This window comes from Zalophus californianus, chromosome 14 (assembly GCF_009762305.2).
Source record: "Zalophus californianus isolate mZalCal1 chromosome 14, mZalCal1.pri.v2, whole genome shotgun sequence".
Taxonomy (NCBI): domain Eukaryota; kingdom Metazoa; phylum Chordata; class Mammalia; order Carnivora; family Otariidae; genus Zalophus; species Zalophus californianus.
Window position 1 is genome coordinate 15,846,354 of NC_045608.1, and position 15,233 is coordinate 15,861,586.

At 45.8% G+C, this 15,233-nt stretch overlaps 1 protein-coding gene across 1 annotated transcript in view; it reads left to right on the forward strand.

Moving 5' to 3' along the window:
• Window positions 1–2,028: 2,028 nt before the first annotated feature.
• The window catches only part of TMEM233 (transmembrane protein 233), a 34,343-nt gene continuing 21,138 nt past the window's right edge, over window positions 2,029–15,233 (forward strand). Inside the window, exon 1 of the mRNA XM_027577664.1 lies at window positions 2,029–2,214. Within this exon, the coding sequence (XP_027433465.1) occupies window positions 2,029–2,214 (186 nt within the window). The remainder of the gene's footprint in view (window positions 2,215–15,233) is intronic.

Sequence of the window (15,233 nt, forward strand, 5' to 3'; positions counted from 1 at the left end):
AGGAATTTGAGAAACAAGACAGAGGATCACAGGGGAAGGGAGGGAAAAATGAAACAAGACAAAACCAGAGAGGGAGACAAACCATAAGAGACTCAATCTCAGGAAACAAACAGCGTTGCTGGAGGGGGTGGTGGGAGGGATGGGGTGGCTGGGTGATGGACACTGGGGAGAGTATGTGCTACGGTGAGCGCTGTGAATTGTGTAGGACTGATGAATCACAGACCTGTACCTCTGAAACAAATAATACATTATATGTTAATTTAAAAAATAATAAATAAAAAGCTGCTGAAATGTAATTACTATGGGGATCTACACTAAATAATATAAAGAGAAGATCTCCGAGGAAGTGACTGAGTTGACAGCTGAGAAATAAGAAGGAACAGCCCCGGGGCAGTCCAAGAGAACAACATCCCAGGCGGAGAGAACAGCCAAAGCAAAGGCTTCATTGAGAACTCGATAGATCTGATTCTTTGTTTTATTCCCAATTGATCAACCAAAATGGGGGAGAAGGCACTATTTCATCTTTATGTGTTCACACACTAAGCACAGACCTTGTACCCGGCACTGTGCCAAGTGCTGATACAAAGATGAGCAAGATGGTCCCCTTTCTCAGAGAGTCTCCACTCCAATGAGGGAGGCAGATATCAGAATCAGTATGGCCCCTTGAGAAGTGAGAGCATCCCAGATAATTGGTTCATGTTCTGAGAAAGTCAAGCAGATGATTAATACTTTTGCTGCATTGTGATGTGAGCAACTATTTTTGAAACTATGCGTAATAAAATTACTTGTATTTCTCTGTGGCCCTGCCAGCTCCCAATATCTGGATTTTTGGTGACATATATGCACCAAGGGATATTGGGTCTGAGATATTGCATAATGACTGTATTTGGGGGGAAATAGCTTCCTAATAAAAAAAAACTAACAAGTACAGAGCATTTAGATTCACCTGCTTTGAGCTGCAATTTTATAGTGTTCACAACATCCCTATGAGGAACGATTCCTATTATCCACTTTTTTCAGATGAAGGAACTGGAGCTCCGTGAGGTGAAGGGACTTTCCTGAGGTCATTCAACTCAAATGTGACAATTTCCCATCTCTGTCTGGTCTTGGAGCCTCAGTTCTGGTCCATACCCCCCTCTGATGAATTGCTTAGATAGTGATGCAATTGCTCTCCTCATGTTGGTTGCCAAAGTAGACCCCTCTGTCTTCTTCCCATCCCAATTATCCACCTGGGTTGTCTACACCAGCCAGATCTACCTGCTTCTCCCTCCAGGGGCCCTCTAGGTAGAAACGTGGAGAGGAGAGGGTTCCTTGTTTGTACCCTTGGGAAAAAGTGGACAGCACCCAGACTGGCCCCTACTGGCTGGCTATACTCAGGCTCGGTCTCCAGAGGACCCCTGTGCAGTGCCGGAAGGGTTGGACCCAAAGCTTAACACCTTGCTCGCTGCCCACCTGTCAGGGAAGAGAAATTACTGGGGCTCAGTGTTCCAAGTCTGAGAAGGGATCGCATCAGGAAAAAGCAAACTGTTAGTCAGTCTGTGGCCACCTGCACAGAGTTGGGTTGCCTTCTGTTAACAGGGAATGTATTCAAATTCAGCCGCTTGAAAAGATGAGCTGGTCATCTTGAGACCGCAGGCTGGCCAGTTTGCAACGTAAAGACCTTGGCTCTCCCCGGCCCTGAGCCTCCTTTTATTTCGGACTTGGAGGGAGTCTGTGCGCCTGTCTGATGGTCTCTGGGTGTGTCCTTCCAGGAGTGCCTGTCCCGTTTCTCAGGCCGGCTGGCTCCCTCCTCCTCCCTGCAGCCTCCCCTCACTCCCTCGTTCCCTCCCTCCCTCTTGTGTGGAGGCTCTTGGCCCAGGTCCCTCAGCCGGGGAGGGTGCAAGCGGAGGACGCAGGAGAGGTGAGGTCACGTCTCCCTTGAGCCCCGCGCCGCTGACTTTTCAGAGCCTCGCCGCGAGCAGGCGGCCTCAGTCTCGGACCGCGCGGACCCTGCGCTCCTCCGCCCACCCTGCACCGCCGGCCTCGCCCATGTCTCAGTACGACCCCAGCTCGGACTTCAAGAGGGCTCTGGACAGCAGTCCGGAGGCCAACACGGAGGATGACAAGACCGAGGAGGACGTGCCCATGCCCAAGAACTACTTGTGGCTCGCCATCGTCTCGTGTTTTTGCCCCGCGTACCCCATCAACATCGTGGCTTTCGTCTTCTCCATCATGGTGAGTGAATGAGGACCTGGAGCCGCCAGGGCGGGAAGACCTGGAAGGCGTTGCCAGAGTGCCGGGGACCTAGCGCGCTGTCCACCGCTCCCTTACGCACTGCCCCGCGCACCCCGTTTTTTCGGTCCTTTGCGCCTCCTCCTCACTTTTCTCAGGCTCTCAGCACTCTGCCCTCAACCACCGGCGCTTCCTCTGTGCTGCCTGTGGCGCTCAGAGCCCTGATCCAACCTCTCCCAGGCCGGTTTTCCACCTCCTTCCAGCGCCCATCGTGCACTCTGTCCAACCCGGGGTGTTCTTCCGTGGACTCTGCGGCTTCTTTCCCTGCCTGCCTCCTCTGACATTCGTAGGCACCGGTCCGGTTCTTCTCAACCTGCTTTTCTAGAACCTCAAAGTGCGCCACCCTTGCAGGCAAAAAGCACGCCCCGTTCTCTGAGTGCACGGGTTCTAGGGCCTCCCTCTGTGCCCCGCTCGGGGCTCCTCCTCTCCAGCGCCTGGCACTCTTTTAGCATACAGTCTTTGCTCTACTGAGCCCAGGGCTTCGCCTCGGCCACTTTCTGGGGGTCCCCAAGCGATTTCCGACGCCCTCTCCTTGATCCTGGTCCCATGCCTTCTTGGGCACCCCCTCTCCGGGGCAACAGCTCCTTCTTACTTCTTTCTACGCCAGTTCCCTCTCCTTGGTACTCTCTGGCACCCCTTTGGCCCCCTCTTTCCAGCGCGCCCTCTCGCTCTCCAGGCTTTTCTGGAGCGCCCCTATTGCCCCTCTCACCTGCAACGTGAGTCCTGGCTTTTACTCTTTCTGCCCCAGCATGTCGTAGTTCTTCCCTCATTTGCTGAGCGCAGACCCTATCTCCGCCTTTCTTGGCATCCCCCAAGGGCTCCCAGGCTCCCCTCCATCGCTCAGTCCCGCGCCCAGGGAGCTCCCGGTAGTGCACTGGCCACACCGTGCGCCTCCCGAACCGCGCGCCTCTCTGGAGTAGCAGCTGCTGGTGTTCCAGTCTGTCTTCCCAGGGCTCGGCTCCGCGGCCCCCTTCAGCCCGGGTAGGAACTCCCGGGCGAACCCCACCAAGAGGGCGGTGAGCGCCCACGAGGCCCTGCCTTATTGACTGGAGCAGCTGGCCCGCGGGTGGAGGCGGGTAAGGTTCCGCCCGGCACTGTCCCGGGACAACCCTTGGCAGCGATCTCCCTCCGCAGTCGCAGACCGAGAGAGTCCGATTCAGCTCAGGGAAGATCGAGAGTCACCGCCCCCTTCCCCCATTCAAGTCCGCCACACCTGCCCACGGGTGGCACCATAGACCTCATTTGCACGCGCAACCGCTCTTCCCCGTTTGTCCGCTCTCCGCACCAACATTCAAGCGTTCCGCCGCTTCCCTTCCGACTGCCTGGGTTCAAACCACAGACTAGCTGTATGATCTCTGGAAATCACTGCATCTCTCTTAACTTCAGTCTTTTTGTCTGTAAAATGGGAATAATCGTAGCCATAATTTACTGAGGTTGTTGGATTAATGAGATGATTGTAAAAAGCTTGGAACAGTGTTCAGTATGATGTTATTATTAGATCTTTACTCAAATGTCACTTCCTGAGGCCCTCCCTGATTGAGGTTTAAAATCAAAATCCCACAAGCTCTATTCCCCTTTCCTTGCTGTTTTCTGCCCTGAGCACTCCTCTTCACCTGACATACTGTTTTATTAATATGCTTACTCTCTGTGTCCCCTCCTTACAGTGTAAGCCCTATGAGGGTAGGAGTATTTGTGGGTGTTGTTTGTTGCTGTATCTTCAGCACCTAGCAGAGAATCTGGCAGGTGGCAAATGCTCCATAAATCCACGAAATGAATGCATGTGTGAATGAATGAATGGTGTTAATGGATCGTGATGTCTGCCTCACTCCTGCTGCCTTTTTCCCCAGACTGGAGCCAGGAAAACCGTGGCATCAGGTTCCTTAGGACCAGCCAGCCAGTTTGCTCTCTTTCTTCCTCACCAGAAATACCGGTCTTGGGTTTTTCTCCAGGCAGTAGCAGACACTCTGACTGGAATTGGTGCCCACACACTATCCTGATTTATTAATGAATCAGCAGCCACTTTGCCCCTTTTCCCGGTGCCAATTATAAAACTGCCTGCAAAGGCTTTTTCCTTCACTGATCTGAGATGAGCTAACACTCCAGCTCCAGGTGACAGGCTGGATACTAATGATGCCACTTGGTATGTCCAGGGGGATAAGACTGGTACATGCTTTGAATGGAAACCTCTCTTTCTTACCCCCCTCCCCACTGCCCCCCTCAAGACTTTTCCAATAGTTTTATAGCAAGACACCACTCTCACACCAGAACACAGACTCTGGACTTGGAAAGTTGACTAGAGGCAAGTTTCACACCTTCTTAAAGCCTTGGTTTCTTCATCTAGAGAATGGGAATGTGAAAAACATCTTAAGTTGAGCAAAACTGTTATAAGGATGGAACAGGATAAAGCATGTCCAGCTCCCGGCATTGTGCTAGGTACATGCAATAATCGTTGCACAGATGGATAGATTTGGAGCCTGGAAACAACATATGCCACATATGAAAACAAACAGAACATCAAATAAGTGAAACCCAAATTCTGAAGAGCTTCCCCCACACTCCCCCCCCCCCCATCACGTAACCTCTAAGGTGTTTTCCCACTGAAACCGTGCAGACCTGGGCTTGACAAGTTTCATGAAAAAGACTCCAAAGTCCAAAGAATAAAAAGGAAGAGGAAGGTGTGTAGGGGGAAGGGGGCTGACCAACTCTGCCTCTGTGTGCCTTGCCTATGGTGTCTTGTGGGGTCTGGCTCTTTTCAAGTCTGACTTACCTGTAATCTGTGGCAAAACCAGGCACACCGTTGCTGGGTGTGGTGCCAGTCCCCACGGAGGCATTAAAAAATGTCGGGGAGCATCTGTGGTGTCGCAGTGATTTGGGGCCTTACTGGCATTTGTTGGAAAGGGCAAAGAGGACTAATGTCCTGCAGTGCTGGAGTCTGTCCCCCAGTGCAGACCTGACCTACCCCAAACATCAACAACACTCCAATCAAGAAACACTGTAAGGTAATGCAAAGTGATATGAACATGACTGTATGGAAAATATTGATAAGGCTCAAAATAACTAGTTCCCAGCGATCTCAAAACAGTGAGACCTTTACTTATTAAACCAAACCAGAGAAGACTTCAAGTTGGAGGATATGTTGGCAAATAAGAAAATGACTTTGAAAAATATACATTTGAGAAGATCGTTCCTCCAGCTGTGGCGCCTATGATCTTTCCACCACCCTATGAGGAGGTAGGGAAGTCCCGGGGGTTGTGAGGTAGTCACTGCCCTACAGACGAGAATCGGTACAGCAAGGCTTTGTCCTGTTGGAACTTTGATGGGGCAAGCATGGCCAGTGGCAGAGACACAGAAATCTTGGCTTCTCTGTGTACTGAAAGTGCACTTAACCTGTACTCAATTTCAGGGATGCATATCTCAAGAACTCCCCCAGACTGGCCCGCTTCTAGCCCATATCACATATCCATGGGAATTGGAAAATGGCATATGCAGCCCTGCGCCAGGGCACATGGCTTAGAAAGTAGAGCCCAGGCTGGCTTTCAAGCCTCACTCCCCATGCTCCCACCCATCGCCGGTCATCTCTGTTTATGCCATCTGAAAGGAACTCCATAATTTCCATATGGCTTTTGACTCCAGAGAAAGAATGCCTGTTCATTCAACAAATATTTACTGAGCACCTGTTATGTGCCAGGCTCTATCCCAGACATTGATATACTCCCTTACCTCTATCAAGGAGTAAATCAGATCAACAAGGTTTCTGTGCTCTTAGATGTAGAAGGAGAAAAGTTCTAGGCAAATTGCAGGAGTATTGGCAACTTTAGGTTGAGTTTGCCATCTGTTGGTTGTGTCGCTGGAATTTGCTACCTGACTCAAGAGACTGGAGTTGAGTCCATGCTGAGCCTCCATTCTTGATGAGGTCATGAAACAATCATCTGCACAGCGGAACCAGTCTGGTCACTCTAAGTGTGGATACCAAATAGCCAATGACTTTGGATTGGGTGATCTATAAACCTTCTTTCATCAGAACAACTTCTCCTTCACACTTAGAGAACCAGTCTAGACACCAACCACTGAGGTTCAAGTCCTCTTCTGCCATTTGCCATGTCTGTGATTTCATGCCACTGATCCAATCTTTCTGAGGCTTGGTTTTTCAATCCTTGTAAAATGGGGATCGTGACAGTACCTATTCAAGTATTGCTCTGAAGACTGAATGATAAAAGTTAAATGTTTCCATCCCATTGCCTAGGACATAGCTAGAACCCAGTAAGTATGATGATGATGGTGATGATGGAAAGGATGATGATGTGTATATTTTAGGGATACATGCCATTGCCTTTTCCAGTGGCAGTTTTCCTCTTTTTATTGAGACCAGAAAATTCAGTAAGAACAAAAGCAGTGACAAGAAAATATGTCACTGGAATAGATAATTGTTGTAGCCTAAAAGTAAATATTAATGCTAAGCTGGGATGCATACAAATAAACAAGTAAGACTTTTGGTTCAGCATGGAATATCGAACAGGCCTATTTTTCTCCACTCTCTTCTGCAACCACTTAAAATGATAGTAAGTGAATCTAAAAGAGTACAAACACCCAAGGACAAATTAGGGGAACAGATGAAGAGAGGAGAGAGGTGACAAAATCTTGGAACATGAAAAATGGCTAGTTGAGCACTGACTGACCTTACGGAGTAGATATTACTGAATTCTGAACCCTGCAGAAGAAGCCAACAAGAATAAAGTCTGTTTACCCTGAGACACTGTAGAAAGGCTCAGAAATTTGAGGTGCCGATTAAGGATACAACCTTTGAAGGTAGGAATAAAGAGAAGGGCTGAAGAGTGGAGGAGTGTTTGAAAGTCTGTTTAAGAAGTCAGTACTACCAGAGGTCATCTGCCAGCCCATGCAGTAGGCACCTGACAGAAGATGGGAGATTTGCTCCCTGGTAAGATTAAACAGAATGGCTCTAGACACCACGCACAGCTGAGGGTAAAGTTTTTTGTTTGTTTGTTTGTTTTAAACATTTTATTTATTTATTCATGAAAGAGAGAGAGAGAGAGAGAGGCAGAGGGAGAAGCAGGCTCCCAAGGAGCAGGGAGCCCGACGCGGGACTCGATCCCAGGACCCTGGGATCATGACCTGAGCCGAAGGCAGAGGCTTAACCATCTGAGCCACCCAGGCGCCCTGAGGGTAAAGTTAAGGTATCATCGAACAAGGATGGCTCTAGCTCCTGTCCCCACTTTGTACCCCGACCCTGGCATCCAGGCAGGAGACTAGAGAATTTCTCTCCAAGAATGTGACTATACCAAAAGAAAAAAACCTACAGATACAAACATGTAGAAGTTCTCCAGAGAAATAATAAATGCCTCACCCAATCATGAGTGGCTGCCCATCTGCTGATAAGCCCATCCTCATCCATAGAACTTCCAAGAAGTTTTTCAGTGTCTCACTTTCAAATAGGAACAGGCAGAGGAAGATTATCGGACGTTTAAGCAATTCTTCTGAATGAAGAGACCTGTGGTTTACAGAAGAAATGAAATGTAAGGAAATAAATAATGCCAAAAGCAGAAGAAAATTTAAGGATAGATGATGAACATCGTTAGAGAAATAAAGAAACTATGTGGTGTCCACAAAACAAGAACAGGTTGGGGAAAAAAATAAATCAGAGAAGCAAAACAGAGATTTGGGGAATTAAAAATACGAGGGTAGATTTTTTTTAAAAAGTGGAAGGATTAAAGTCAAAGTTGAGGGAAGCTCAAGGAAGTAATACAAAAATCAAAAAAGATGGAAAATGTGGAAGCAACTCAAATGTCCATCAACAGATAAATGATAAATAAAATTTGGCATACACATACAATGGAATATTATTCAGCCTTTCAAAGAAAGGAAATTCTGACGCATGCTACAACATAACCCTTGAAGACATTATGCTAAGTGAGAAGCCAGCCACAAAAGGACAAATATTGTAGGATTCCACTTACGTGAGGCACCTAGAATAGTCACATTCATAGAGACAGAAAGGAGACGGTGATTGTTAGTGGCTAGAGACAGAGGGGAATGTTTACTGGGTACAAAGTCTCAATGTGGGAAGATGGAAAGTTCTGGAGACCGATGGTGGTGATGGTTGCACAACAGTGTGAATGTACTTAATGTCACTGAACTGTACCCGTAAAAAATAGTTAAAATAGTAAATTTTATGTTATATGTATCTTATCACAATAAAAAAAAATGAGGAAGGAAATTTTCCTCCCCAAAAAGATGGAAATAATAAAAAAATACAAGAAAATTTGAGAAATAATTTTCCTTTTGGATTTTGAAGTCATTGTTCCACTGTTTAACTTTCAGCATTACTGATGAGAATTCCAAAGCCATTATGAATGCATCCATGGCATGTTTTTTCTTCTTATAAACTTGTAGGATTGGAGAGAAATTTCACCCTTAAATGTCTGAAATTTCACCATGATGTGCTTTGGTACACATATAATTTCATTCATTTTATTGGGTACCAAGGGACTCTTGCAATCTGGAAACTCAAGCATTCAGTTCTAGACATTTTTCCTGTATTATTTACTTAATAATTTCCTCCCTTTGTCTTTTCGTTTGGATTTTCTTGAACTTTCTTTTTTCTTTTCTTTTTTAAAAGATTTTATTTATTCAGAGACAGACAGATACAGAGAGAGGGAGAGCATGAGCAGGGGGAGAGGGAGAAGGAGAAGCAGACTCCCCGCTGAGCTGGGAACCTGACATGGGGCTTGATCCCAGGACCCCGAGATCATGACCTGAGCCAAAGGCAGGCGCTTTACCATCTGAGCCACCCAGGTGCCCCTTTTATGAACTTTCTGATTGGATGTTGGATTTCTGGGAACAATTCTCAAATTTTCTTGTATTTTTTTCTCAGAGGAAAAAAAAATCCAAACAACAGCAGCAACAAAAACTACCTGCCATACACCTTTTCCCAGCAAGCTATGGGAGGATGTGCTCCCCCAAAACAAAGCAGTAAATCAAGAAAGAGAAAGACACAGGATCCAGCAAAAAAAGGTCCAACACAGAAAAGAGGCAAAGAGAAATCCTCCTCAAAACAAGACAACGGGTCTCGTAAACCCGCAGAGGGTACAGTTGATAATGAATTGGTGGTCTGAAAGCCATTGTCAAAATCCATTTTCTGGTCATGGGCTGGCACAGTGAGCTACAGCCCTGCCCTGTGCCTGACCACACCTGCTCTAGAAGACAAGGTCTGTGGTCAAAAAGAAAGTAAATACCCACAGGATGAAAGACAAACCAAACTGACTGTTCTTTCCATCTGACCCAGGCTCCACTGGGGACTGCTCATCCATCAAAACTAGGTTTCAAGTGGACTTCAATTAAGTTTAGAGGGGAGTTTTTTTTTTTGGGGGGGGGTTGTGACCAAGGCAGAACTTGGAAATAACAGATCTCAGTCCAGGCAGCTAACCCAGGAGATTTCACACTGCTCACTAGTTGGAACTCTAAATGTTGTAGCTCACTGGGTCTCTCAGTGTGACTTCTCTTAACCCTCTCTAGCTCTTCCCACATGATTATTGGCTGAAAATGGGGTAGTAATATTATGGACCCTTATGATTTATCTCTTATGAATTCCTGCACATGAAGCTCTGAAGAGTATTAAAATGGTTCCAGATGATAAAGACCTTACCTGAAGTGTGTCACTGTTGGAAATTTCTTTTTTTTTTTTAAGATTTTATTTATTTATTTGACAGAGACACAGCGAGAGAGGGAACACAAGCAGGGGGAGTGGGGGAGGGAGAAGCAGGCTCCCCGCGGAGCAGGGAGCCCGACGCGGGGCTCGATCCCAGGACCCTGGGATCATGACCTGAGCCAAAAGCAGACGCTTAACCGACTGAGCCACCCAGGCGCCCCACTGTTGGAAATTTCTGTTATAGATAGCCACAGATTTTCTAGATATGCATGTCATCCAAGCAGCCACTGCTGTGTTGGCTACTATGTGGCAGAAGGTAGCCACTGATATTTGTTACTTGGGAATCTAGAATTTAAACTGTTGTTAGGGTCCTTTTAGTCCCTGGTACAGACTACATCTATTTCAAGATCTTTTTTTTTTTTTTTATATTTAAGGGAATGTTTAATGTCATGGAAAGTAATCAATGATATATGGATAATTTCTTAAAAAGCAAGCTAAATTGGTATACATAATAAACTTCCACATCCGAAGAATTCTATGGATCAAAAGATGCTCTAAATAGGATATTATATTATACATACTCTTTACACCTTGTTTTTATTATATTTCAAGATGTTAATCTGTGTGTTCCTATAAAATACAGTTTTCTCTTTCAAGTTTCTATTTAAATTCCAGTTAGTTAACACGCAAGGTGTAGAATCTCGTGATTCAACACTTCCATACAACGCTTGGTGTTCGTCACACCAAGTGCCCTCCTTAACCCCGACCAAATACTTCCCCCATCCCCCCACCCACCTCCCTTCCGGGAACCATCAGTGTGTTCTCTACAGTTAAGAATCTCTTTCTTGGTTTGCCTCTTGGAAAGAAAATACGTGTTCTTTTATTTATTTTTTATTTTTTTAGAGCGAGAGCCAGCATACACGTACACACAAGCGTGGGGGGGAGGGGCGGAGGGAGAGGGAGAGAGAAAGCAGGTTCAGTGCCTCGGCGCAGACAGAGCCCAACGTGAGGCTCAATCTCATGACCAAAATTTAGGGTCAGATGCTTAATCGACTGAGCCATCCAAGCGCCCCAGAAAACACATTTTAAATACCATTTAAATTTACTAATAAAATGATATAATGGCTGTGTCATGAGCTAATATGGGAAATATAGATGAAACAAGATTGGCCGCTAATAGATAGTGAAACTGGGCTATGGGAGCATGGGGATTCATTATATTATTTTCTTGATTTCTTTTCATGTTTAAAAAATTCCATTACAGTTTTTTTTTTAAAAAAAAGGAAAAGGAAAAAAAGAAGTCCAGCCAGACCCTGTTTCCCAAAGTCATCAAACACTGCCCAGATAACAACAGCAGCTATTAAATGAGCTGGCAAAACTGGGCCATGGTTGAAGTGCAGTTTGTCATTAATTAGTAAGCAAATTATTTCTCACTTATAATGTATGAATTTTAATGATGACTTTGGAGGAAACCTGCAAATAATTATCAAGGGGAGACCAGGTAGGAGGAGTCACCTTCCAGAACAGTGCTTCACAATCTTTAACCACTTGAGGATCTTGTTAAATGCAGACTTCACTCCTCTTTCAAAACTCAGCTGGAAAATCACCTCCTCCATAAGGCCTTTCTTGATTGCCTCCCTCACCCTGGGCTGTGCCCATTATACTCTGAACAGATTTCTCTCAGGGCACCTTTACTTCCTTGCCCCAATTTGCGTATGTGAACCCCCTGAGGTGGCCCTCTGGGCCCCAGGGCCTAGCACAATGCTGAGCACACGGTCAATAGGTAACATATGTTGAATGAATGAGTGACTGGCTACAGAGGCCTAAGTTTTTTCCCACCTTTATCTCTGAGAATTCCCCCTTCCCAGCCGTGTTCTGCATTTCTGCCAAAACTTTTTTGAAAAATATCCAGGAGACCCAGGCTAATGCCACGGGTCACTGAGCGGTTGGCCAAAGCTTGATCCTCGTGATAACTTTCCTGGCTCGTCTGGAGCTCACCGACATCCTCATACTGCAGCCCAATGGGTCCACGTTTGGAAATTGGTCTCTCTTCTCAACGTGCTAGTCCACAGGATTATGCGCTCCACTTATCCAGAAATTTGATGCCTTCTGAGTGTGAGCCTGAACATATCTGAAAACCTCCGGTTATTGCAAGTTCAAGAAGTAAGCCAGACTTTTCAAAACCATGCTTCTCGGACAACTGGTTCTGCTCAATGTTAAAAAGTTTTGCCAAAAAAAGGGGTAGGCAGGGGGGTGATGAAATTGAGAGGTCAAATGCTAAAGTAAGCAAAAGTAAACTGTTTCCTTTCCTTTGGGGTTTCTCAGAACCTTTGGCCAAACACTGTGCCTTGTGGTTCTTCAGTGGAATAGTATAACACAGAGCATTTACTAAGCATGTTGCCCAGGATCCTTTGATCCTAAGGCTAATACACTACAAAGCACACTTTGGTTAATACCGTTCTTAATGATCGTGGTTCTCATGGCTTAATGGATTGAGCCACTGTTGATATGGAGGTATTGCAGGGTGCTCCATCCCTAACATTCTTTTTTTTTTTTTAAAGATTTTATTTATTTATTTGAGAGAGAGAGAATGAGAGATAGAGAGCACGAGAGGGAAGAGGGTCAGTGGGAGAAGCAGACTCCCCGCTGAGCGGGGAGCCCGATGCGGGACTCGATCCCGGGACTCCAGGATCATGACCTGAGCCGAAGGCAGTCGCCTAACCAACTGAGCCACCCAGGTGCCCCCATCCCTAACATTCCTGCATTATAGACCCACCCCTCTCCACTTTCTTCCAACATAAGTATTTTCAATGGGTCTCCCTAGCCAAACTTCTGCTGATGTTCTTCCTCCCTCGTTCTCTTTTTCTATAGGTGAAATTCAGAAATTCATCTTTCTGTTTCCTTTACTCTTTATAGTATATGTCCTATTCCCCCAAACTGAAGGAGACTTTCTGTATTTAACTCCCTCTTCTGATAACCTCATTTGTTCTTTGTTCTGGATAATTTTGGTAGTGTGGTATTGCCATTATCAACATCATCATCATCATATTTGTCCCTATGTCTTTACTTCTCAAAACATTTCCATACGGACACAATTTCACTCTTTCCTCGCAAAATCCCAGCAAGGTATGCAGGAAAGCTGTTTGCCCCATTTGTCCATGAGGAAGCAAAGCTTGGAAAGGTGACACTGAGTAATGTATATAATTGCTGAATCACTATATTGTATACCTGAAACTAATATAACACTGTATATTAATTATATCGGAATTTTTTTTAAAAAAGAAAAGAAAGGTGACCCTAGTGGACAAAATCAAACATGATAGTCCTTGCCCCCATGTAGTTTACAGTCTAGACTCTTGAAGGATTATGATCAGGAGGTTATGTCTCACCCTTTGATAGGAATACAGCAATAGATCTGCCCCAACAATAGAATAAGCATCATATAATACTCTCAATCAAGCCTGGCAGAATTCCTCTCTAGCTTTTTGGTTTTAATGATACACAGGCAAAAGGAAAATTCCCATTTGTCCTTGAAGATACTTATGGAGAGAAACAGCCCAGAAGCACAAGAAGGAGATAGACAAGCATGAATGAATAAAAGGGTGATGGCGAGGAAATGCGCCTTGTGATCTGCAAGCCCCGTCTCTGCATTCCCAGTACTACCTTTAGACACAGAAACTTAGGAGCAAGCAAAATCAAAATGAGAAATCCCAAAGTCATCTGAAAACTCAGACGTTATTACTAAAGTGCCCACGTCTATCAAGCTATTTTGATGGAGCCTTGCTTTCGAGGAGTTAGGGATCTGAGACAATGGCTGATCTATATAGAAAAAGTTCTTACACCTGAACAAAAGTATCTGAGGCTGATGTTCAGGCATTAATGTGAGTCTATATAGGTATGTGAGTCTGTGTGTGAGAGAGAGAGGAGAGAGACAGAGACAAACAGAGAGGCAGAGATGCACGCACATAGACAGAGACTGAGAGGTAACCTCACTTCCCACTGGCCAAATATGTACTAGAGACAGGGATAGTGAAGAGGAGAATGGTTTTGAGAGAAGAGGTGTCTTTTAAGATTTCTTTCTTTCTTTCTTTCTTTGAGATAGAGACAGTGTGCGCACAAGCACGGGCAGAAGAGGGAGAAGCAGATTTCCCGCTGAGCAGGGAGCCCGACGTGGGACTCTATCCCAGGACCCTGAGATATCCCTAGGTCATGACCTGAGCCAAGGGCAGATGCTTAACTGACTGAGCCACCCAGGGGCCCCAAGGGAAGAGGTGCCTTAAAGAAAAGGGAACACATTCTAAAATCAGGATTTCAATATTGGCAATTCAACAGATGAAACAATAGCAAACAAAAATTTAAAACATACTGTTTTCCACAGCGAAGCCCACTTTTTTGTTCTCTCAACCACACAGAGGGCACCTGATGTTCCTGAGGTAAGTTCTTCATGCTTTTGAAGGACATGTGGTTCATAATATCTCCCCTTGAGCAACACTTTCCTAGGGATCTACCAACAGAAAGAAATGGACTCTGGCAAGAATGTCTCTAATACTTCAACATCCCATGAGCCCCCCAAAAAGTCCCTTCCACATTTGTGCTTGCTTGTGACAAAGTCCAAAACCCATTTTCAACGAGAAGGAAAACAGAAGAGGCAGGGCATGTGGCAAATAGACATCTGTAGGGCCAAAGACAGAGAAAGCCTGGGTCACCAGCCTTTTCTTCCAATTATGGCATCCTTGGCCCCAGCCGCCATGGTAGGAAGTTGGTTGGGCAGCACTTAGCTCTGAGCTTCAAAGAGGAAAGCTGGGAAAAGGAATTCAGATGAGGGAAGAGAGCTTTAAGACAACACAAACATCACCCGAATGTGCCTGGTCCCCCTTGGAGAAGATACCACAGCATTTGGGAAACCTCTGGCCATTTTTCAAGGTTAGGAAGTAAGGAGGGGGGGTTCTCTCATATTCATTCACTCATTCAACAATGTTTGAACACTTAACATGTGCCAGACATTATGGTGTCCCTTAATACAGAGGACATTTGGGGCATCTGTGAGCTAACTGGTTCTCTGACTAGAAGAGGCCTACGTGTTGGGTCAGTGAATTAACGTCTCTTCTTCCCCTAAAGAATTCTGAACCTGTTGAGAAAGAAGACACAGGAAACAAACAGATGATCTATTTGCAGAGTGTGGCTTCAGATCCACAGCCGAAGGGATCCACTCTGCCCCAGATTGGGCAAACCTGCCCAATGCTCCATGCGCAGCACAGGACAACCACAGCCTTCTCTGTTTGTTGAATGAGACAGTCAA